Genomic DNA, 24,195 nt, shown 5'->3' on the forward strand with positions numbered 1-24,195 from the left:
GGAAGCCAACAAGCAACAGTGGAGGAGAATTCGCCGGCGAACAGGCGGCTCTTCGTGGCAAAAAACGCCGACGGAAGGCGAATTTGGCCGGCGGCGGGCAGGCGGCACTGGGGTGGCGTCGCCGCTGGTGGCTCAACCGGCGAAAGCGGTGGTTTAGTCGGCGGAAGTGGCGGTTCAGCTACAAGAGGTGGCGGTTCAGGCGGTTTTGGGGCGGTAGCGGCTCAATTGGCGGCGGTGGCTATGAAGCAGAGCAGGGTGGCGCAAAGAGGTGGAGAGGAAGATGATGATAATTGCAACGAAGCTCCTCATTCTCCACAAGGAAAATCATCCAAGATGGCTCTTCACAAGTGATGATGTAGAGGAGAGGAGAAGATGATGACAAGGTTCTTGCTCTTCCCAAGGTGGTTCTCCACGAGTTCTTCTTCTATATCCCTCCAAGAGAGTACAAGCTTCTTATATACTTGATAGGGGTGCTGCTTTTGCCAAGCTTTGCTTTTGTTTTATCTTCTTGCTTTTGCTTTTTATTAAATATTATTAATAATAGGCAAAGTTCTTGATTTGTGCTTTTACAACTTGAGGGCCTTGCCTTTTGGCCTTGGAGGTGCTTTTTTGAAAAAGCGGCTTTTAGCTTTTTGGTCCAATTCAATGTCCTCTTTCCAATGATGCCTTCAGCTTCTGGTCAACATAGTTAGACTTTTTGTTTTTTCTTGCTTTTTGACCTAGGCTGGTGCTTTTTCCAATGCCGACTATAGGAACCCTGTTCCCATGTATCCATCAACTTGTCCATGTGTCCGGGCATGAGTTCTATTATGTGAAAAGAGCTAGGAGGGCCAAATAGTTACATTCCCTCCCTCTTATATCGTAGTTGTCCTCAATTGTGGACTGTAAGTGTTGTAAGCACATCTATATGTTCCATGTATATCCATGTGTTCCAAGTACATGAAGTACTTCCATATGTTTGAAGGTACTAGCCCCATCTGTTGAACTTGTGCATCTGCTCTTTCCCCATATATGTGGTGTCATCTGCTCATCTGGCAACATCTCAATGCCTTTTCTTTGACGAATGTCCTTGTTCTTGATGGTACATCTTCATGGCCTGTCACATGTGTTAGATAAAATAAATGCATACTTACCTCCTACAAAAACTAGACACAAGCTAGTCAACAAACAAGTATGAATCATTCACATCTACTGGGTATTCTAGGTATTGGCCAGGTAGTCTGGAGCCCAGTGGACTATCACATGCCATAAATCAAAGCATTGTCCATACATCAAAAACAACACACAAAGTCAAAGAAATTCAAACATACATCAGTATATAATGCACAAGTAATGATCCTTCTGTTCATGGATTGTCTTGTCTGGTTTCATCGAAACCGTGTTGAGCCATCTGGTCACTAGGACCGCTCAAACGATCCCCAAGGCCATGTGGTCACTAGAACCGCCCGAGAGTTCATCAATAGTCATCTGGGCCATCTGGCCACATTGATCGTCGACTGTGAAATCCAATGCAGTCATCTGGGCCATCTGGTTGCAATGACCGCCTGACTGCGAAATCCAATATAGTTATCTGGGCCATCTGGTCGCAATCACCACCCGACTGCGAAATCCAATACAGTCATCTGGGTCATCTAGTCGTAATGACCGCCCGACTGCGAAGTCCAAGATATTTGGCATCATTGCCATCCAATGTGTCAACTGGCATCGTTGCCTCCCATATACAAATCTCATTCTAGCATTGTTGCTGTCAATGGGTCATTTGGCATCGTTGCCTCCCATACACAAATCTTGCTCCTTGGGCTATTGGGCATCGTTGCCACCCACTAGAGCATGTCCAAGTAACCATTATATAAGCTGAATAATGGTCAGTTCTAGTCCAATATATATATATATATATATATATATATATATATATATATATATATATATATATATATATATATATATATATATATATATACACACACAATGAAGAGAGCTAGAGGTACAATCCCTCCGTCTTGAATCTGTCTTGATCGCAAGATGTCCATATCTATACTTCAAATACAGCTGGACCAACCACTTTTTCACAAGCTTGAAGTATATCTGGATAGTCCTAGAAGTACTTCTCTGGCATCCATTTCGCATTCGATAGCGAATAATTCTTGAATTCCAAGAGGATCTTTTTGACCACTGTCTTTTCTCTTTTTCTTACAAAATGAAACACAACCCGTTCTGGCTCTCCCACCCTTGGTGGATCCTGCAAAACAAGTTCCTTGGGGGATAACCTGTACATGGTTTCAATAAACTGTCATGGAAAATATTATATATCTTCCAATGATCTGACGGTCCAACCGATGACATACATGGTTGATCTTCTTGGTATCGTGAAAGGTCAATATACCATCATTCCCTAACTTTGGCAATCCAAAGATAAAATCCATAGCAGTATTCTCTCATAGATCATTCAATGGGTGCAATAATCTTGCTGGTGTTTGTCGATCAAACTTGACCTTCTGACAAACCAAACATTCTCGAATCATAAAGTTCAATGTCCTTCCTCATAGTAAGCCAATAGAAATAGCTCTCCAAAGCTTGAAGTGTAGTCAAGGTGTCTCTATGCCCCATGTAGGGAGGAGCACGGCACTCTTCCATTACTTTCGCCTCAATTCCTTGTGTTACACATGACCTGGGTTTGTATCATAAGAAAACCCTTCTTCATGACATAAAAACTCTCCAAATTTGTATTCTACAATCTGTTCCAAAACATCTTTGAAATCCTCTTTGGTAGCATAAAGATCCTTCATCAAAGTGAAATCCATATGGTAACCCATAGAAACCTCATGGCTCAAGGGTCTTCGAGATAGAGCATCTGCCACTTTGTTGTCTTTACCATGGGTATGCATAATCTGAAAATGAAATTGAGTCAAATAACTAGCCCATCTTATATGATTTTCTGATATCTTAGGTTGAGACAAAAAATACCTAAGACTTTGATGATCTGTCTTGATAACAAACTCAACACTCATAAGATAGTGCTTCCAAAACTTTAAAGCATGAATGATAGCCATCAATTCTTTCTCGTAAGTGGGTGCGGTCTTTTTAGCTCCTTGAAGTCTTCAACTCTCATAGGCCACAGCATGGCCTTCTTGGTTCAAGACTGCTCCAATGCAATCTCTTGAGGCATTACACTCTACCATAAATGGTTTTGATAAATCTGGAATAATCATATTGATCCTTTGCTAGTATAAAACCTTAGTGCTTCAAAGGATTCTTTTTCAGATTTGGCCCACCGAAATCCCACGGCTTTCTTTGTCAAATCATGTAGTGGACTTGCTACCACGTCAAATCACTTGATGAACTTCCTATAATAAGAGCATAAGCCAAGGAACCTTCGAACCGCATGCACACTAGTCAACTCTGGCCATTCCATAATAGCCTTAATCGTATCTGGGTCCATCCTGACCCCTTCTTTGGACACTGTATGGCCCAAGTAGTGAATCGTTGACAAAAAGAACTCTCTCTTCTTGCCATTCACATACAACTTGTGCTTCCGCAATTCTTGAAATACCATATCCAAGTGCTTTCGATGGTCTTCTTCGTTCTTTGAATGCATAATAATGTCATCAAAGAAAGTAGCTGCAAACTTTCTATGTGCTCGAAATATTCTTTCCATCATTCGGTTGAAAGTAGCTGGGGCATTGGTAAGACCAAAAGGCATCACCAAATACTCAGAGTCGAAAGGTAGTCTTGAATGCAGTCTTGTGAATGTCCTCTGGAACAATCCTGACTTGATGGTAACTACTCTTCAAGTCGATCCTGCTAAAGATAGTGGCTCCATCCAATCTATCTAGGATATCATCAATCCTAGGAATAGGAAACCCGTTATTCACAGTGATCTTGTTAAGAGTCCTATAATCAATACACATATGCCAAAAACCATCCTTTTTTGAACCAATAAGGGTGGGGAGCAAAAAGATAATGAGCTAGGTCTAATCAAACCCTTTTCCAATAGCTTGGTCATTTGCTTCATAATCTCCTTTTGTTGAGCTTCTTGGCATAATGTCAATCTGATGATCTTCCAATCCCTCTAGTTTCTTACTTTGGCTTGTCGGGACAATTTGCAGCCAAGTGTTCCCTCTTTTCCTTACCTGTTTCAAAGAAGCGGCATTTGAGATAGTAAGCCTATGAGTAGCCTCCACGAGAAATAGACCAAGTAGCTCTAGATCCTTCTGAGATAAGCTTCAACAGCTTCAATTCCCTTGGCTTTGGTGGCTCGAACCTTAATGAAATCTTCAAACATTTGAGCCCTTCTTTGATCCTGTTCCCTCTTGGTTCTCCAAGCAAGGACTTCTTCATCTCTAAGAAATCTTCTGAACTGCTGAAAGTCATGATACTCTTGTGATGACCCTGGTTTCCATCTTGAAGTCCTGGATCAACCTTGTAGTTCTGTGTCTCCCTTTGCTCTCGACATGGCTCTGTCACCCCAAGAAAGTTTCTTCAAGAGAAATCCTGCTCTGATACTACTATAAGCCGAGCGGGGCGTGCAGTGACAGACTCAACCACATGTCCAAGAGATAAACATATAAAGAGAGAGAGGGGGGAGAGAAAAGGGAATGGGAATCTTGCACAGTACACCACACTGAGTGGGGAACATGCCCCGCCTCCTTTCAGGAATTTATTCAAGAACAATCCATGGGCACACTGGCGAGGATTGATGGGGAGAAACTTCAATTAGGGTTTAGAGTTCATTCATGGGAGACATACACAGAGAAGCAAGAGAGAGAGAGAGAGAGTGAGAGTTGTGGGGATAAGTCAACTCATGAAAAGCATGAGTGTGTGACTCCCCTATCACACATGTATATTGCACTAGTACACATAGTGCACTTAGTACATTAAAAGTACTAAGTGTACTATGTACTATAACTTATGGGCTTGTACACACTATAAGGGTGGGCATAACGCCTTTACCCCAACAACCTCCCACTTAAAGGCAAAGTGCCCTTAAGTAAAGGAAAAGAAAAAATCAGCATGTACATGATAATATACAAGGCCATATCAAGGCTGAAAATGGCCTCATCCAATGCCCATCAAGTGTCTGCAATGAGCAAACCGCTCCGGAGGCAAACTCTTCGTCAACAGATCAGCCGGGTTGTCATCCGTGTGAATCTTAACAAGCTGAATTTGCTTGTTCTCTATCACCTCTCTGATGAAGTGATACTTCACATCCACATGCTTCGTCTTTGCATGAAAAACAGGGTTCTTTGCCAACTGAATGGCACTCTGACTGTCACAATGCAACAATGGAATATCCCCTGTATATCCCAAATCAACCACTAACCGAGATAGCCATAATGCCTCCTTGCAAGCCTCTGTGGCTGCAATATACTCGGCCTCTGTAGTAGATAAGGCTGTGCACTTCTGCATCCTGGATATCCATGACACAGCACCTCCTGTGAATGTAAAGACATAACCGGTAGTAGACTTCCGGTTATCTGGATGACCGGCATAATCCGAATCCGTGTAACCATGCACTAATGCATCCTGTTTGCCAAAGCAAATGCACAAATCCTGTGTGCCCTTCAGGTATCTCATGACACCTTTCACTGCTTCCCAATGCTTCTTGCCAGGGTTGGCCATGTATCTAGAAACCACTCCCACTGCAAATGCAATGTCCGGCCTAGTAGCAACCATGGCATACATGAGACTGCCACAAGCTGAAGCATACGGAATCTTGGCCATATCAGCCCTGTCTCTATCCGACTGTGGGCTGTCCATAGCACTGAGTTTCACATATGGAGGCAAAGGAGTACTAGCTTTCTTCCCCCCGTCCATATTGAACCTCTGCAAAACTTTGCCAATATATTCCTTCTGAGACAAATACAACACATGCTGATTTCTGTCCCGAAGTATCCGCATACCCAAGATGTGATTTGCATCACCCAGATCCTTCATATCAAAGGTCTCATGCAGCCTCTTTTTCAATGCATCCATCTCTTTACGAGATTTCCCGGCAATCAACATATCATCAACATACAAAATGAGAATCAAGAGACTGCCATCCAAAGCTTTCTTGGTGTACAAGCAGTGATCTATGTCACTTCTCCTGAATTTCTGTGATTTCATGAATGTATCAAATTTATGATACCATTCTCTTGGTGCCTGTTTGAGCCCATAAAGACTCTTTTTCAGCTTGCATACAAGCTTCTCCTTTCCACTCACTGCATAACCCTCTGGCTGCTGCATATATATCTCCTCATGGAGATCACCGTGAAGAAAAGCAGTCTTCACATCCATCTGAATCAAGTCCAGATCATCATGCGCAACCAAAGCCAACACAGCTCTAAGTGTGGTCATTTTGACCACTGGAGAGAAGATCTCATCAAAGTCCACACCATATTCCTGCTTAAAGCCCTTAGCCACTAACCTGGCTTTGTATTTTGGCTTTGCATCTGATGCAACTTTGAGCCTGTATACCCACTTGCATGGCAAAACCTTCTTGCCTGCAGGCAAAGGCATTAACTTCCATGTTCCATTTTTATGCAGAGAATCCATCTCTGACTTCATGGCACGCTCCCATAGAGCTTTGTCTGCCCTCTGTAAAGCCTCTTTATAACATGAGGGCTCCCCACAGTCAGTAAGCATCAAATAGTCAACCCCTGGAACAAACCTGTCAGGGACTCTGGAGGGTCTAGTGGACCTCCGTACCCAATGACCATCATTTGCAGGTTGCTGTCCAGCCTGCATATCACCCATTGGTGGCTCCTGTTCCATGCCATAAGGCTGAAAAATCATGCCCGGTATATCCTCCAACTGTGGTATATCCATAGGGATATCTTCTGCCATCTCTGGCTGTCCATTTGGACCATTTTCAGCACCATTTAAGGGCTGGTTTTCCTGCTGTAATGGCTGATTTACAGCCCTTTGTTGTTGTCCATGATGTCCATCATCATCAAAGATGACTCTGCCAGGCTCCTGTTGCCTTGCAGGCTCCTTATACATGCATGTTTCATCAAAAATGACATCATTGCTGCGTATGATCTTTCTATTTATGGGATCCCAAAGTCTATACCCCATTTCACCTTTGTCACCATATCCTAGGAATATGCATTTATGAGACTTAGGATCAAGTTTGGTGCGCATTTCCCTGCGTATGTGCACGTACGCAACGCAACCAAACACTCTCAAGTGCTTGTATGACGGAGGCTTCCCTGTCCATACTTCTTCTGGCACTTTCCCACCAAGCCTCGTGTTAGGTGACCTATTTATAAGGTGAACGGCTGTCATAACAGCTTCAGCCCAAAAACCATGAGGTAATGCAGCATGTGACAACATAGAACGGACCTTCTCCTGTATGGTCCTGTTCATCCTCTCTGCTGTCCCGTTTTGTGGAGGATCATAAGGAGTAGAGAGCTCCCTCTTGATGCCTTTAGCATCACAAAAGTCCTGAAACTGTTTGGACGTATACTCTCCACCATTGTCGGAACGCAAAGCCTTCAGTGTTTTGCCAGTTTGATTCTCCACATGAGCAACAAACTTCTCAAACGCTGAGAATGTATCACTCTTCAAACGAAGAGGATAGACCCACACCTTGCGTGTGGCATCATCAATGAAAGACACAAAATATTTTGCCCCTCCCAAAGAAAGCTGAGGCATCTCACATACATCTGTATGCACAAGCTCTAACTGAGCATCTTTCTGTCCAAGAGCTTTCTTGTGGGGGCACTGTAGTTGCCGACCATATATACAATGCTCACAAAATTGAAAACTTGAAAACTTTAGAGAAGGCAAGTAACCCAAACGAGACAATTGCTCCATTCCCTTGACACTCATGTGTCCCAACCGGCTATGCCACATAGAAATTTCCGGCAGCTCGGTTGCATTTACATTAGCATGGTGACAAACACCTGCATGCATGAAATAAAGAGTGTCCACCTTAGAGCCTCTGGCAACAACCAGTGAGCCCTTACTAATCTTCCACTTTCCACTACCAAATGTGGTAACATAATCAGCATCATCAAGCTGTCCAGTAGAAAGCAGATTCTTCTTGATCTCAGGCACATGCCTGACATCATGGAGCATAAGCTGTGAGCCATCTGAAAATACAAGCCTCACATCACCTCTGCCAAGAATTTTGCATGCATGGTTATCACCCAAATAAACTACTCCTTCATTGCCAGCAGTGTACCTGACAAACAAGTCTCTGCAACCTGTGACATGAAAGGAGGCACCTGAATCAATGATCCATGAGTGCATACCATGACCACCTGTAAGAAGTGAATGGGCATCAAGTGAAGACGTAAAGAGGACCTCATCCTCACTGCCACCTGCATGTGACACATTGATTTCTTCGATCTTGACTCCACTTTTGCCCTTTGGCTTTACATCTTTGGCTTCATCCTTCTCTTTGTCTTTGCCTTTTCCCTTTTCTTTCTGATCATTTTTCCATTTGTAGCATTGCTTTTTAATGTGTCCCTTCTTGCCACAATAATGGCATTCCAAATCCTTTTTGGAGCGAGACTTGCTCCTTCCCCTTTCTTGGCTTTTCCCCCTTTGCTGGGATCTCCCACGTGCATTCATTGCATTAGACTTGCCAACAGAGTTGTTTTTCCTGTTCATCTCTTCTTGAAGAAGAGCACCCTCAACATCTGCATATGACAGCATAGCATGAGAATTGCTAGTGGCTGTCCTGAATGTGTCCCAACTCTCTGGCAAAGTGCATAACAAAAAAGTGGCTTTGAACTCATCGTCCATTGCCAACTTTTGATTTATAACCTGGCTGACAATACCATTAAACTCATTGAGATGGGCTGTCATAGAAGCCCCTTCCTTCATCTGAAGACCTATGAGTTTCTTCAACCAATACACTTTGCTTGAGGCACTTTGTTGGGCATACAAGTCCTGCAATCTCTGCCACATTCCCCAAGCTGTCTTCTCTTCACGAATGCTGAAAAGTAATGAGTCTGACACAGACAACATGATAGTAGATCTTGCCAGCTCATCCATATCTTCCCACTCTTCAGCCGTAAGAGAAGCGGGCATCACACCCCTTTCTTTGATAGGCTTATGTTGCTTTTTCTGAAGCAACACATTGTAGCACTGGGTTTGCCAAATATCATAATTATGAGAGCCTTCAAGCTTTTTGATGTGAAGCAATGAAGAGCTCTCGCCTGTGGTTGCCATAGCAAAATGCAACCTTTAATGCCTGACTCCCTGCAAATGTGCAAACACTGCACCCAAAGCACACAAAGTGCTTACAAATGTTCTCCCAAGCTTTATCTCCCACTGCGGAAGCAAGAATGCAACTTTTCTCCCACTTTTTGTGATGAAAACACCAAAATCTGGTTGCTGCAGATTTTGGACAGCACCTTAAATGTCCTCTTTTGCCCTTCCAAAGTACTGTACAGCAGTACTAAGCGCTCTCCAATGATGTACCAAACCTGTACCGGCAATTTCAGCAGCTGAATTTGAACCTTTTGATCACTCAAAACAGTGTACAGCCATGCCAAAACATGCACAAAGCTGTGCCAAATCTGTACCAGCAGGTACAATAGCAATAAATGCTCTCCTGGCTGTCCAAATGAGTGAAAATCAGATTTTTACAGTCTCGAACACTGCATAAAAGAGTTCCGAACAGAAATTGGGCAAAAGCCCCTTGACTGCAAGCTGATTTCTGAGGATTCAAGGCATAAATGTCTTGCCTGCTGCTTTGCCAAGCTCAACAAGCATACAAACTTGAAAAGCCCCTTGATTTGAGATCAATTTCTGATCATACATGGTACATTGACGCACGTAAAGGCATCCAGAGTGTTCACGATGCTTCCCCCTGGCCACATATACATCAAATACATGAAAGCCCCTTGATTTACAGGCACATTGAGTGCTTGTAAGGCATCAGCACATTAACCACAGCATCAAATGCGATTGCCTGCATGCAAATCAACCAAATCGGCACAAAAGCCCCTTGATTTGCACTGCAATTTGCTGCAATTTGCTGCAATTTTGCCCAAATGTGCAATTTTTTCACATCATACAGCATGTATGAGTGCTTAATTGCACAATTACATCAAAAGCCCCAAATTTCGACATCCAATTTCCTACAAATTGATCCTGATTGTGACCAATGTCACCCAATTTTGCCAATTTTGCTCAAAAAATTGAGCAATTGGGCACCTGTATCTGCTCAATTGATTACTGTACTTGCTCAATTGCAAATCCCAAAAAAAAATTGAAGCAGAATACCTTGTATTTTTTTTTTTTGATTTACTCTGATTTGCAGGCGGGTTGTTGAATTTGGTGCTGCTGCAGAAAGATATTGATGCTGCTTCACTGCCTGCCAAGACAGTGCTCACAAATGGCCACCAACATTGGATTGAAAGTGAGCTCCTCTGCGAGAGCTTGCAATTCTGCCAGCAAATGAGCTACCTTTTCTTCTTCCAAGCCTTTTGTGTCCTTAAGCTCCAACACAGGTGGCTCACGTGGATGGGGAAGAACGTTGAATCACGGTGCAGTCACCTCCAAGAGCACGTTGTTGTTTCGTAGGAGTCGCAGCCTTCCTTGTTTCGCCTAGCGCCTGCTGCCTACCGTGTAGCGCTATAGTAGCCAACGCCGCCTTCGCTTAGTGCTCGCTGACGTATTCGCTGTCTCCGCCTACTGCTGACGCCCGCCTGTGGTGCTGCCTTCGCTACACTCGCCTAGCGCCTATACGCCCAGCGCTAATGCGCTTTGCTCACACGCTTCCGCTGCTGGGCAGTCTATCCTCTTCGTCAGTCTTCGCTTGGCTGCTGGGCAGCTGGGGCAGTCCACGCTGATAGCTGGGCAGCAGTGGAGCCAGCCCACGCCTACTGGCTGGGCAGAGACCAGAAAAGATACAGCAGGCGAACTAGCATAAATTCAGCAGGCGACCAGCATCAATACGACCAGAACAGAATGAGAACCAGCAAAAGGGCAAACAATTCTGGAAACTTCAATTAGGGTTTAGAGTTCATTCATGGGAGACATACACAGAGAAGCAAGAGAGAGAGAGAGAGAGTGAGAGTTGTGGGGATAAGTCAACTCATGAAAAGCATGAGTGTGTGACTCCCCTATCACACATGTATATTGCACTAGTACACATAGTGCACTTAGTACATTAAAAGTACTAAGTGTACTATGTACTATAACTTATGGGCTTGTACACACTATAAGGGTGGGCATAACGCCTTTACCCCAACAAGGATCAATACAATCAATGAATACAAAACAAACAGATATGCCTATGTAGGATATCCAAGTCGATGTCGATGTCTAGGCACGAGATCTTTGATGCCGAGCAAACCACGAGGATGATCCACAAGTATCTCTCACCGGGCTAGTACCAGATCCAATATCCAAATCCAAATCCAAGTTCAGGTCCATATCCAAGTCCAGATCCAAATCAAATACAAGTCCAATTCCAGGTCCAAATCCAGATCCAAAACTAGGTCTTGATCAAGTCCAAGTCTAGATCCATGTCCAAGCAATATGTCCAAGTTCCATGTTCGTGTCCAAGTTCCATGCCCAAGCTTCAAGTCCAAGTTCAAGCTTTCATTTCTAAGCATAGAGTTGGTTCTTGATTCAGAACGTCGAAGTAAGTTTCCCTACTGCCTTTCTAAGGCATTGGAGAGTGAGCTGGAGCAGCAGTTAGCCCAACTACTCTGGTCCGGATTTATTTGACCATCTTTCTCACCTTTTGTCGCTCTTATTCTATTTGTCCAGAAGAAGGATAAGTCTACACGCGTATGTGTGGATTACTGTGTGCTCAATAAGCTAACAGTGAAGAATACATTTCCCATGCCCAAAATAGAGTACATCCTTGAATGACTCAATGGTGCGAAGATTTTCTCTAAGATTGATCTTAAGAGTGGCTATCATCAGATTAGGATCTTCGAGGCCAACATTCCAAAAACGGCCTTCAGGACCGAGCATGGCCACTACGAATTTGTGATGATGCCCTTTGGCCTCACCAATGTCCCAGCGATGTTCAACAAAATGATGTCTCCGGTTTTTAGGGATCTCATTGGCAAACGCGTCTTCATCTTCTTAGATGACATTTTTATCTTCTCAGGGACCGCAGAGTAGCATGAGCGAGATGTCGCACATGTTTTGCAACTCTTGTAGGACAATGAGTCGTTTATCAATGCCAAGAACAGTGAGTTTGGAGTACAGGAAATCCATTACCTGGGATACATCATCAGTTCATCAGGTATTAGCCTCGATCTTGAAAAGGTACATGCCATTCTCAATTGTGATGTTCCCACTACAGCCCACGAAATCCGCTCATCTGTGGGTCTTTGTCAGGCCTACAGTGCCCACATGGACAAGTTTTCTAACCTTGTAGCACCTCTTACTGACTTTCTCAAGGGCGTGAAGACTCGTCGTCAGAAAGTGTCCGTCATGGGCAAGGCTCTAGAGGCATTCTAGGCAATGAAGAAAGTTACCTCTGAGTCACTAGTTTTGAAGTTGGCATCATGGGATGATCCTTTCGAGGTGATTCCGATGTCAATAACCTTGTCATTGGAGCTGTTTTACAGCAAGATGGTAGGCTAGTGGCTTATTATAGCTGCAAATTGAATAACATCGAGGCTCTTGCAGAAAAGAGGACCCTGTCCCCTCAACGGAACCATAAAACCGGTCTATGGACACATAAAGCGGTAATTCATTCACAAATAACCTGGACTTACTCAGACACACAATCACAGAATCCTCGCTCCCTCGCTCAACAACACATTGGCCCCGAAGTCCGGCGCCCCTTGCGGTATTTCTTTATTGTTAAAAAGTTGGAAAATACAAAGCACAAGTGCAACAAAGCACTCTACTTGCACCAGCTGAGTTTTACAAATTCTGGGAGAAATTCGCCAGCATAACTGCACTAAAACTGTTCCATAACATCTCAGAATGAGTCCCAACTGACAGGCTCACTTCCATAGGCATCAGACTACCCAATGGAGTCCAAAACATCACAATTCAGCTTGCTGTAATTTTCTACACAGACCTGTTTTCAGCTCTGTTTTCAGCCCAAATTAACCCTTGTACTGTCCTGGAAGACTTTAGCAAAGTCCTACTGCATTCTGGCATCAACCGGGCAACATACCAGCCCAAAAAGAGCACCTAAACAGTGCTGAAACAGCGTTGTATTGAAGAGGTTATTACCCTCTTCCGTCCCTGCTTTGGTGTAGGAACTAACTACACTGGTTCCTGTTCAAGGAGGCAACTAGCCTTTGCATATAAGCATGAAATTCACACAACTGTACCTGATTTTATCTGATGAGAGCATTACCATAGTCTGCAAAGAGAGAGAGAGAGAGAGAGAGAGAGAGAGAGAGAGAGAGGAGAGAGAGAGAGAGAGAGAGACTGTGGGGAGCAAGCTCAACCCTCAATACATGAGTTGCAGGGCAAGGGAGTGCACCACAATAGCTCTTAACCTGCAACAACCCACCATAATGGCTGCAAATGAGCCTCATTCAGCCCAAAATCCCACGCTTCCCTCTTCCCAGTGTCGAAAATGCACATAAATTTGACACTTGGCACATTTTTAAGCCTTTTCCACATGCAATCTTCCAAGCTAAAAATCTCCTGACTAGTTCACATTCTCACAACAGTCCTTTGCCAGCTTTTGGTCCCCTTGACATTCTGCACAAACTGACGCGAACACTTTTCAATTCACAGTTTCCTAGATTTTAGGGATGATGTCATCTGCATTCCTTCTGGTCTCCTGACCATCTTTGACCACTATGGTCACTTCAGAATTTGCTTAGAATTCAAGATACATTCACATTTCGGTGGCGGCCACTTACTAGTGTAAACCGGCCTATGCCCTCATTCAGTGGCCATGTCCTGGACACTGTCATTCATCTTTCAGTGCCCATGTCCTGGACACTGTCATTCATCTTTCAGTGCAGTTCTCAGGCTTAGCCAACCACTGGTCCAAAGTCCCACTGGCTGACCCATTCTGACATTGCAATGGCCCAAGCCCTTCCAAGAGATCCCAGGGGAAAACAACAACAACCAAAGAGAAAGAAAAGAAAAATATATATTTATAAAGAAATGTTAAAGAAAACAACTGCAAAAAGTTTCACCTCCTGGTGACATACAAAAATCAGATTTGGGGTTTTTAATCATTTTTGAAAATCCAACTTAATCAAAGCATTAATCTCAAATCCCTCATCATTTTTCAAAATTGAGGGCATATATCAAGCATTGGAGTGTTTTTAAAAAAAACCTAATTTTTGGGAAACCCTAATTTTTACAGAAATCTACTTTATGTAATGATTCAACCTCTGAGCCACTGAATGAATAGGCCAAGGTGGGATGATAAATGTGGTGCTATAGATCACAAAAGTGTATTTTCATGTCGTGTCAAATCTTTGTGTTGTTTTTGTATGTCTGGGCTTATTAAAGTCCAAGTTGTGTGTTGTGTACTATTTAGTTATGTGTTGTGTACTGTACAGATATGAGTTGTGTTGTTAGTGACCTGATCCTGTGTGTACTCTACCCTTGGGAACCCATATCTTGCATGAGAAACTAGGCCATGAGCCTAAAGATTTATCCTTGACACAGCATGAGGTAATCCCTTGAGGGGGGGATTGTCAGAAATCAAGGTCTTACCTGTGTGTGAAAGGCTTCTAAGCCTGATCAAATATGTGGTAGTATGTGTGTGAAAGGCTTCTAAGCCTGATCAAATATGTGGTAGTATGTGTGTGTGTGTGTGAACATCCCTAAAAATGGTGTGAACACTCATTTTTGTGTGTGTGTGTGTGTGTGTGTGTGAACCACCTCTTAGAGGGGTCACAATAATGTCTAGATATTTGTGTGATGGCATAAGCAATGATGTCAAGGAGAGGAACCTTTGTACTTAAAAATGTACATGTACTTTATTGAAAATATTAACTAATACAATCACATCATTTGAGTCCTGCTGAATCTCTCACTCTCTCTCTAGCTTGGCTCTTTCTCCCTGTCGACTCCTACACAATAGCCATGGCACTCACCCTCGATTACCCATAGGCGGCTGTGAGCCTTTGTCCATGACCCATTACCCTTTCTCCGTTCTATTTCCTACCCGTTACCGTTCTCTACTACACTCCCGTTCTCGTTACGTACTACACTCCCGTTCCCGTTCCCCGTTCCATGCAACTATGATGTAGCATCCTCGTCCTGATGTTTGAGCATAATGTCCGGAAGAGCAAACATCATAGCTCATATCATACGTTTCATACTACCATATGTCAAGGAGTATGATAAAGTATGATTCAGCTTTTGTTGGAGTTCCATATGTGGCCTTCAATTTGGGGCCTTCATAGTATAGTGGCCACTACCCAACCTAAGGTCCAAGTTCTTTACAGCCCGAGCCTAGTACCTATAGGGTGCAGACCAACCATGGTGTCACTTTCAGCAAAAAAAAGTCTCAAATTTTTTATTTAAAAAAAAGGAGCAAGAATGATGGGCCAGTTTCATATGCCGTTTTAGCATACGTTAGCAAAAGTTTGGTTCACCAATCATACGAGTATGATATGCATAGTCACAAGGGACGGGGGACGGTAGCAGGGGACGAGGATGGGGACGGCCATAAGCAGGAAACGGGGGAGGGAACGGCATTGAAAAAATACTTTTTTTAGAAGTTTTTCTACTCTACACTTTTTCTACTTTGGAAGTACATCAAAATGAGCACAAATTTACACTAAAATGGTAAGCTTTTGAGTCATATTAACAAAATACGCCAATCAAAGAGTGAAGGCGTTCATGGTTGATGGTATTAATAATTAAGTAGATACAAAATGAGTCATGACTCAAGAGTTAGGACTAAGCCTTAAGGTGGCAAAATACATGGACGGACTCAAATGAGTCAATGACAAAAAGTGCTAAAGTCTAGAGGCTAGAGACTAGAGCTAAGTAGTAAGGTCCATGAACGATCATCCACGTGAAGTGCTCGCCTCATGGTCATGGGTAGCTTGTGCTGCCAAAGGAGCATCAAGCTCATCCTCAGTCTCATCCTCACTGGCATGCTGTTCCTGCACCTCATCCTCTTGTTGCTCACTCATCTCCCACTCGGTGAAGGGATCTGCCTTCTTGGTCACGCCCTTGCAAAGCATTTGCAAGTTCGCGCTGATGAAGACAAGGTCATTGGCATGCTCTATCCCGAGTCGGTTCCTCTTCCTAGAGGCAATGTGGTTGTAGGTACTCCAAAGTTGCTCCAAGCAAGAGGAGTTGACGGCCTGGCTAAGTATGCGGATGGCAAGCTGTTGTAGCTCCGGTCCATCCGAACCAAAGTCCTCCCACCATAGAGCAGCACTAACTTTGGAGCGGTCAATCTATGCATCATGACAGCCACAGGAGCCATGAAACGACCTGTAAATGGAAAGCTGGTCCCTGATCTTGTGCCTAACTGATGCATCGAGCACAAGACGATCCAAGATGATCCTCCGTCCAGCGCTCACCTCCCAGTCGCTCTCCTGCTTGGTGCCTTGGAATTTTGGGTCCACCACATAAGCTGCTGCATGCAATGGAGAGTAATAGGAATTCCACCTTCCTAGACACAAGGCATGGATCTCCTCGTATCTGTCTTCGTCAGGCACGAAGTCTTTCAACTTCTCTATCATGCGATCCATGGCCTCATAGACCTTGCCTATGCGTGGTTGCATAGTGTCTACAATCCTCAATAGGTGGACTATGGGCCTCACCATAGCATAAGTGGTCTTCACACGCTCCCACCAAGAGGCGTCATCCGTCCGTAACCTACACTCTTGGCCAGTGTTTGTACGGGACTCTTGCATGACGACAAACTCGTCGCTAAGGAAAAGCCTCCTCAAAGCACCGCTACAATCCTTCAACCAGCCCAACATGAGAAAGTTGTAGGCAAACCGGGTGTCGGAATATTTGAGGAGAGAGAGAGAGAGAGAGGACCTCTCGTTGAACTCATGCCAAAGTCTTTGGTGGTTGAGGACAAAGGAGACCATGGTGTTGGCCTCCTCAATGAGCAGACTGATCCATGGCAATGTCCCTATGTCCTTGAGGAGGTTGTTTAGGCAATGAGCCATACAAAAGGACACCGTGACATGTCTATACATACCTTGGAGGATAGCTCCCGCCGCCCTATTGGAAGGCTCTCCATCCGCAACAAAGCCCACTACATGCTCGGAGCCAACGATCTCCATGGTGGTAGCCCACTCCGCCGCAAGCAGATCCACCCTCTTCTCGGTGCCGGATGCATCATGAGATAAGATGAAGTACATCTGTCCGCGGGAATATGCAACCACGCCGTGAATACTCCTCTTGTGGGTGTCACTCCATCCATCCATAATGAGGGAGACTCCGTTCCTCTCTCACTGCCGCTTTGTGTTGTCGGCCGCTTGCTCTACAATGCGCTTCCCCTTCTCGAGCAATGTAGTGCGCAAGCTCTCGGATGAGGGGGGTGTATAGGTTGAGCCATACTCCCCAATTTTCTTAACCATGATCTTGAAGTATTCCGACCTATTCAAGAAAGTAATTTACTAATGAGAAGGGGACTAGGATGATGAAAACATGAATGATGAATTGGCAATGATCGATTGCACTTACCTAGTCGTTTAAAAGGCAATGTGGTCGTGGATGAAGCAGCGGGCCACCGCCATATCCACCTCCTCCTTCAACTTGGGGTTCCAGTTCTCCCCAAGTAAAGATTGTCACGGTGGGCCACGTAATGGTTGAGAGGCCGTGGAGATGGAGGGTGCCGGCGTCGTGGATGGAGCAATATTCCGACTCGATGGTGAAGGTGATGGTGTGCATGATCCCGATCCACCACATTGTAAAAGCTTGAGTTCCTCTCTCCATCATCGCAGGATCCACGGCCACCCGTGGTGTCCTTTTGGCTGCTTCGACCGCCTCGTAGATGGTAAGCTTGTCAAGAAGTTCCTGTCTCTTCTCGGGCGTGACATTCCTGCAAAACCTCACCTCATGCCCACTCTCATGCAAGAGGTGGGCCCGCACTTTGTCGGCGCCACCCGTTCGCCGGTACGAGCAAAGCTTGCATGCCCATGGCCGAGAACCGCCTCCATGAGGAGATGGGGTGTAGTTAACCTCCTCCCACCGTGTACATCCCGTTGTCCTTCTACGGAAAGCCCCGGCACATGAGGAGGATGCCATGGTTGAAGATGGCTCGACTCTTGAGCTTTGAGCAACGAGAGAGAGAGAGAGAGAGAGAGAGAGAGAGAGAGGCCTAGAGGCTTGGAAGTTGGAAGACTCAAGAGGCTTGAGAGAGAGAGAGAGAGAGAGAGTCTAGATAGTAGAGAGTAGGGCCTTGTGTGAGAGGCTTGGAACTTGGAAGTTGGAAGCTAGAAGAACTTGAGGGAGAGAGACTAGAGAGAGTAGATACACTCGAGTCTCATAGAGTGTGGCTTGAGGCTTGAAAGTTGAGAGAGAGAGTTGCTTGAACTTTGAAGCCTTGAAGCCTTGAAAGTTGAAGGGGTTTGTGTGTGCTTGTAGCCTTGTAGAGGCTTGTTCTTATATAGATATTAGATAGGCAAGAGAGAGAGGCAAGGGCCAAGGCCCAAGCCTCAAAGCCCCAAACCTAAAGGCCAAGGCAAGAGAGAGGCAAGGGCCAAGGCCCAAGCCTCAAAGGCCAAGCCATCCCCAAACGGCCAAGCCAAACAACTAGAAACGGCCAAGCGTACCCAAACAGCTAGAAACGACCAAAAAAACGGGCAAAAAAACAGGTGGACTGCGCGCAACGGCTCCCTGCCGTCCCCCCACAGTGCCGTCCCCCACAGCCATCCCCGTTCCTGCAGGTGTACCTGTCCCCGTGCCTTGTGAGTAACGCTTCCAGAGGGACGTCCGACCGTCCCCTACCGTCCCCGTTGCTGGTCCGTCCCGATTTGGCGTCCCTCCGTTCCAAGCATGCGTCCCTTCCATCCCCTGTGACTATGATGATATGACATCCCTTCCCTGTTAGGAAGTCCATGCAGTTGATGTCCTCTTCTTGTGTCTTGTGGTCAAAGTTTCCATGTGTTACAGGATGTCTTTAACGTTTTCAAATGTTGCCATGATATTGCACTCTCTCCACAGTAGTCGGCGCTGAGGAGGAAAAAAGTACTTTCTTGGTTTTCTTGGAAATTAGAAATGAGGGAAAAGCACTAGGCACTAAAAAGGAAAGAGGGACTTACTTGGTTTTCTCAAATTTTGTTGATTTTCTTGGGTTTCTCTGATTTTTTCCTCGAAAAACAAAAAGAGAGGAAGCTGTAGACAGAAGGGGGAAACAGGGGGCTAGTGGGGGAGAATGATGAAGAATGAAGAAAAAAAGACGGGGAGGTGGGTGATATGCAGACAAAGCAATGGGGGTGGGGCTGCACATGCAATGGGGTGAATGCAGAGTACAAGGCGAGGAGGTGGGGGTGCATAGGCAATAGAGCACAGCCCACAAGCAGCGTGGCTCAGCACTCAGAGCAGAAAGTGAGAGCATATCATAGATGTTGAACTCCCAGGAATGTGATTTAATACATCAAGTTATGTACTCATGCATTGGTAATAAAAAGATGTCTATGGTGGCATCCATTTTTATGATGCTTTAATGAGTATTGGAAATGTTAAAGCAGCCTATGTATAAATCAATTCTGCTTGTGTGATCAAGTTGTGGGATTATGTGTTTGGCTGTCATGAGACATTAAACTTTACCGGTATTCCAACGATTGTTTATTGTAAATCAAACTCTCTTGTGATTTGCTGGAACCTTAAGTTGGGTCAGTCTCCTAGACCCTTTGGGTCTTTAGTAGATGTCAATCATTCTCTCTTTCTCTCTCTCTCTCAAGTTTATGGAATGATACTTGTCTTTCAGCTCCTTTCTTAAATTAAATGTGTGGGGTCCCTTGCAGGGTAGCTAATATTGTCTGCCTTCTGAAATGCTCATGCAGCGAGCCTGAGATTTATCGACAGCTTTTTTTATCTTGTAACTGTGATTCAAGGAAGAAATTTTGGCTCCCTAAAGAAATCATTCAAAAGGTTTCACATGTTTTGGGGGGTGTTTTTCTTCTGGTTTAACTATTATGACCTCTCTTGTGCTGACTTGGTGCTTTAAAGATAGTTGCAGCGTCTGAGTAATGACAACTCTGCATGGAGGCATGTCGACATTATCTTTTACCATTTTTCTTGTGCTAACCGTCTCTGTGCTTCAGTGCTGTTGTGCTTATGGTTGTACAGCCAGGAGAAAGAAACATGTACGACCAGTATTGGTTGAGCACAAAGCTTTATGAAAAATATCCACGATTTGACATGTGTCTTTGTCAAAGTAGATTTTATTATATTCAAAGAAAAACTCTATCCTCTCTCAGAAATTCTATAACAGATGCTATTTTACTTAACTAAATGCTACATACGGGATACCTGTGATTCGAAGGACGCTTGCAGAAGTGTACACTGAGGGCATATTCCATTCAGATGGTACATTTGTCATGTGAGCATAGCCTTGGTATTTTTACAATAACCAGTTTTGCAAGTTTTTGATAAACCAATTCATATGTTAACAGAGGTACTGATACACTTGCTTTTGTCTGATCGTGTTTCTTTCAGTGGTAGGCAGACAGTGGCGATAGTGTATTACCGTTCGGGATATGATCCAAAGGACTATCCTACAGAAAATGTATTATCTTAAAAACCGTGTACTAACTCATTTGTGAAAACTCATGAGAGTAAAAAGTAACAAAGTGTTTGTGCTCATTTCACTACCAATCAACATGGTAAGTTCTGACTTTTGCAGGAGTGGAGTGCAAGGACTTCGATGGAGAGATCAAAAGCCATCAAATGCCCGACAATAGCATATCATCTTACCGGCACCAAGAAGATTCAGCAGGAACTTGCCAAACCGGATGTGCTTGAAAGGTGAGATAAAAGGGAGACAAGCTTGTTGTGGAGTCAAGTTGCTACTCGCAAGATGTTGAGATGTTGTTTCGTGAAAGAAGGTTCGTGCAGGACGCAGGTACAGTTAGTAAACTCCGAAAGTGCTTTGCTGGGCTGTGGGGATTCGATAGTAATGGGGAATCTGAAATAATAAATGAAGCGATCACAAATCCAGATGCATTTGTGTTGAAGCCTCAACGGGAAGGAGGAGGTAAGTAATCACATTCTCTTACGAGGGAGGTAGGTGGGCTCAGAGTGTCTAGTGAGTTAAAAATGTTCTGAAGTGAGAGGCTTTTATATTTTTGGAGTTTCTGATTGGTCCACATATACTTGGGAGAAATATATTAGTTGGGAGTCAGGACGGTATATGCTATACAATCAAAGGAACGTGGTGATTGGTTTCTGGATGGTATAATACATGGTATACAATCAAATTAACATGGTGATTGGTTTCTGGATAATAGAATGTATGGCTAACAAATGAATATATGTGTGGGGCGAAATGATGCAGTTAAAGTCCAAGGGCCTCTTTTTATATTGTTCATATGCATCCAAGGCTTGAGTAGCCAACATGTTTTTGATCAAATGTTACTCTACAGGAAACAACTTGTTTGGTGAAGACATCAGAAAGAAACTTCTAGAGCTGAAAGAGGGACACACAGTCGATTCATTTGCTGCATACATATTGATGCAGAGGATATTTCCTCCAATTCACAACACATACTTTGTGCGCAATGGTAAAATGAGTGCCCAAGCAGGCGTATCTGAATTGGGTATCTTTGGCACATATGTAAGGTCAGTCACACATAAACAATGCTTTCAAGCATTTTGTAGTCCCCTCGCTTATGAATCATAGCTTTTCTGACCAGTAAAGGTTATGCGGTGTCTTGTGTGCAGAAACAAGGATGAGATTATCTTAAACGAGCACACTGGCTATCTTTTGAGAACAAAAGCATCAAATACTAATGAAGGAGGAGTGGCAGCTGGGTTTGCTGTTTTGGACAGTGTGTATCTTTTTGAAGGATTTGTAAAATAATGCCAGCATCTGAGAAGAAGAGCAATCGAAACTTCCGGTGTCTGTGTTGTCTCTAATGTAATACTATTCTTCTGCAGAATATGGAAATAATTGGCAACTTTTTTCTTGTGGGGTTCTTTTTCTCTCATGGGGCCTCCAGACATGTTACAGGAGCAGGGCGCGTCTGTCCGCCCTCCTCTTATGACATCAACATCATTTATAGATGGGGCAGTGCCAAGCCTCTTTGTGATTATCTATTAGAAGAGATACTAGGTTGATGAGTCACCCAAAGTGACATAAAGCCCCAAGGGATTCTATGGTCATTATTCTTGCATTCTAAAGGGTCAATGTAGAATCTGGTTGCAAGGACACAATTGATTTTGGTTTCACATTTGGATCCCACCAAGAGATGTCATGCGGGAAGAGCTACCATATCAAGGAAAAAAATTTATGTCGACCAAGCTTTGCTATTGTATCCCAGGTCGACTAACTGAATAATATTTAAAAGTATGGGGTTTCAAAAAATTCCTTGTTCAAGAACAGGAAGTATGTAATCTTTGTACTGTATTTTATACCAAGAAGCCTTTAAAACTATTTCAGCCACTTTCGAAGTTGTGACGAGTGACTGCAGCTGCAAGGACTTAGTGCCCCAACGCCCAGCTGTTGCTAGACACCTTCAGTGATGTACTCTAAAGGACCCAAAACTTCTGAAGACCACCGTCCATTGTTACCAAATGATGTTTTGAGATGGATTTGCAACCTTAAGTAGGTTTTGACATATCATGTCTTCATTGTTTACCATCGGTATCTTATAGGCATACACCTCCATCTGGTTTTCATTTTCATTATGCTTTACTTATGTAATAGGAGATGCATTAGTCTCGCACCTTGTAATCCTCACTACATGTGGTATTCTTATTACAGGCTTTTTCACACCCCCTAGACCCCCCCTTCAACCAAGAGACATGTAAACCCAGCTCTCTCTCTCTCTCTCTCTCTCCACAGAACTGTTGAACCGTCATGGCAGGTCATCTCATAGCAATAATATTTTAACCGGGCAAATAGGCTTATGGTGGTGATTGAGTATAGGGACAAGGAATCTATGCAATCGGCCATTTAGGCTTTCAGAACATCGCTCCATATTGGACCACATTTTCACACACTGAGCCATTGTTGAAGGAAGCCAAGCACCCAAGATAATACATTCTATTGGTGTTGAGGTTCTTGCAATATGGTCCCATGAGGCAAATCGATTGGTTGGCCAAGATAGACTAGAGGAAGATGAGGTCATTTTGGGCCACTAACACTATGAATAGGTAGTATAGGCACAAGGGACTTTTAGCTTTAGTGTGAAGCACGATTAAGATGAGCAAAGTTGTCTTCTCCCCACCATCCTTATTGAGCTCTATATAGGCAAGTTTACGAATATACCAGTTGCCATGTATGGAGTTCTCTTTTGGTTTTTTTGTAGGCTCCACATAATGTGATTGCAATTCAAGAGACCACAAGTCAAGGTGCCTTCAGAGCCCAATTCTGATTGACTTCAGAACTTGTCCTCTCTATTAAGATGTCACATTTTAGCTTGTTACGTACAGAGGATAGGTGATGCTCTCTATAGATATGCATTATCGAGGAAATAACTAAATAGAGTCATCAAAGATGTTTGGTAATCTACATCCTTAAGACACGGATGAAGATAATCCAATACAAGATGAGCATATAGCAAGATTAGTTTCTAATAGTGACAACATATGGGTTCATGTTGATGTTGAATTGTTGAAGGATTCAAGTCACATGCACAAAGTATCGTTGCTAGTGAGCTATGGTTGCCATCATATGAAAGGAGATTGGTTCATCTTGTATGTGTATAACCTGTGCATGCACAATGTGCGTTTTTTTTAGGTTGGCAAACAGATAAAATCAAACTATTTGTGGTAGTGATGAGAGTAAACTCACTTAGATGGGAATTTTTGATAAATTTAATCACACAACACAAGTTAATATAGCAATGAAAGAAACAAGACTAATGCTAGCAAGTGATAAATTTACTCGACAGAAGTACTCCAATAAATAAGATTTACCTCATCCATGGGTTCATGTGTCATTTCACCTAGCATACCCAGGTTCTTCACATCTTACCAATAGCCATCAGATTGATCAATGGCTTTAGGACTCTTAAATTTTATGTACAATGTGCTACAAAACCTTCAACAAATTGATAATCACCTACATCTTGGACCTTGACAATGACTATAGCTCTGAAGATAAGCATCCACAGGTTACACAACCTCAGGGTCACACGGGCAACCTCTAATCTTGGC

The 24,195-nt window shown here is 43.8% G+C and overlaps 1 protein-coding gene across 1 annotated transcript in view; it reads left to right on the plus strand.

Moving 5' to 3' along the window:
• The window catches only part of GSH2 (glutathione synthetase 2), an 87,405-nt gene extending 64,994 nt beyond the window's left edge, over positions 1-22,411 (plus strand). The window contains exons 7-13 of the mRNA XM_086807574.1: positions 20,139-20,219; positions 20,336-20,416; positions 20,533-20,602; positions 20,720-20,841; positions 20,922-21,070; positions 21,459-21,654; positions 21,757-22,411. Of these exons, the coding sequence (XP_086663700.1) occupies positions 20,139-20,219; positions 20,336-20,416; positions 20,533-20,602; positions 20,720-20,841; positions 20,922-21,070; positions 21,459-21,654; positions 21,757-21,895 (838 nt within the window). The 3' untranslated portion in view covers positions 21,896-22,411. The remainder of the gene's footprint in view (positions 1-20,138; positions 20,220-20,335; positions 20,417-20,532; positions 20,603-20,719; positions 20,842-20,921; positions 21,071-21,458; positions 21,655-21,756) is intronic.
• The last annotated feature ends 1,784 nt before the right edge of the window (positions 22,412-24,195 follow it).

This window comes from Cibotium barometz, chromosome 13 (genome assembly GCF_041138505.1).
Source record: "Cibotium barometz isolate CiBa-2024 chromosome 13, ASM4113850v1, whole genome shotgun sequence".
In the NCBI taxonomy this organism is placed as follows: domain Eukaryota; kingdom Viridiplantae; phylum Streptophyta; class Polypodiopsida; order Cyatheales; family Cibotiaceae; genus Cibotium; species Cibotium barometz.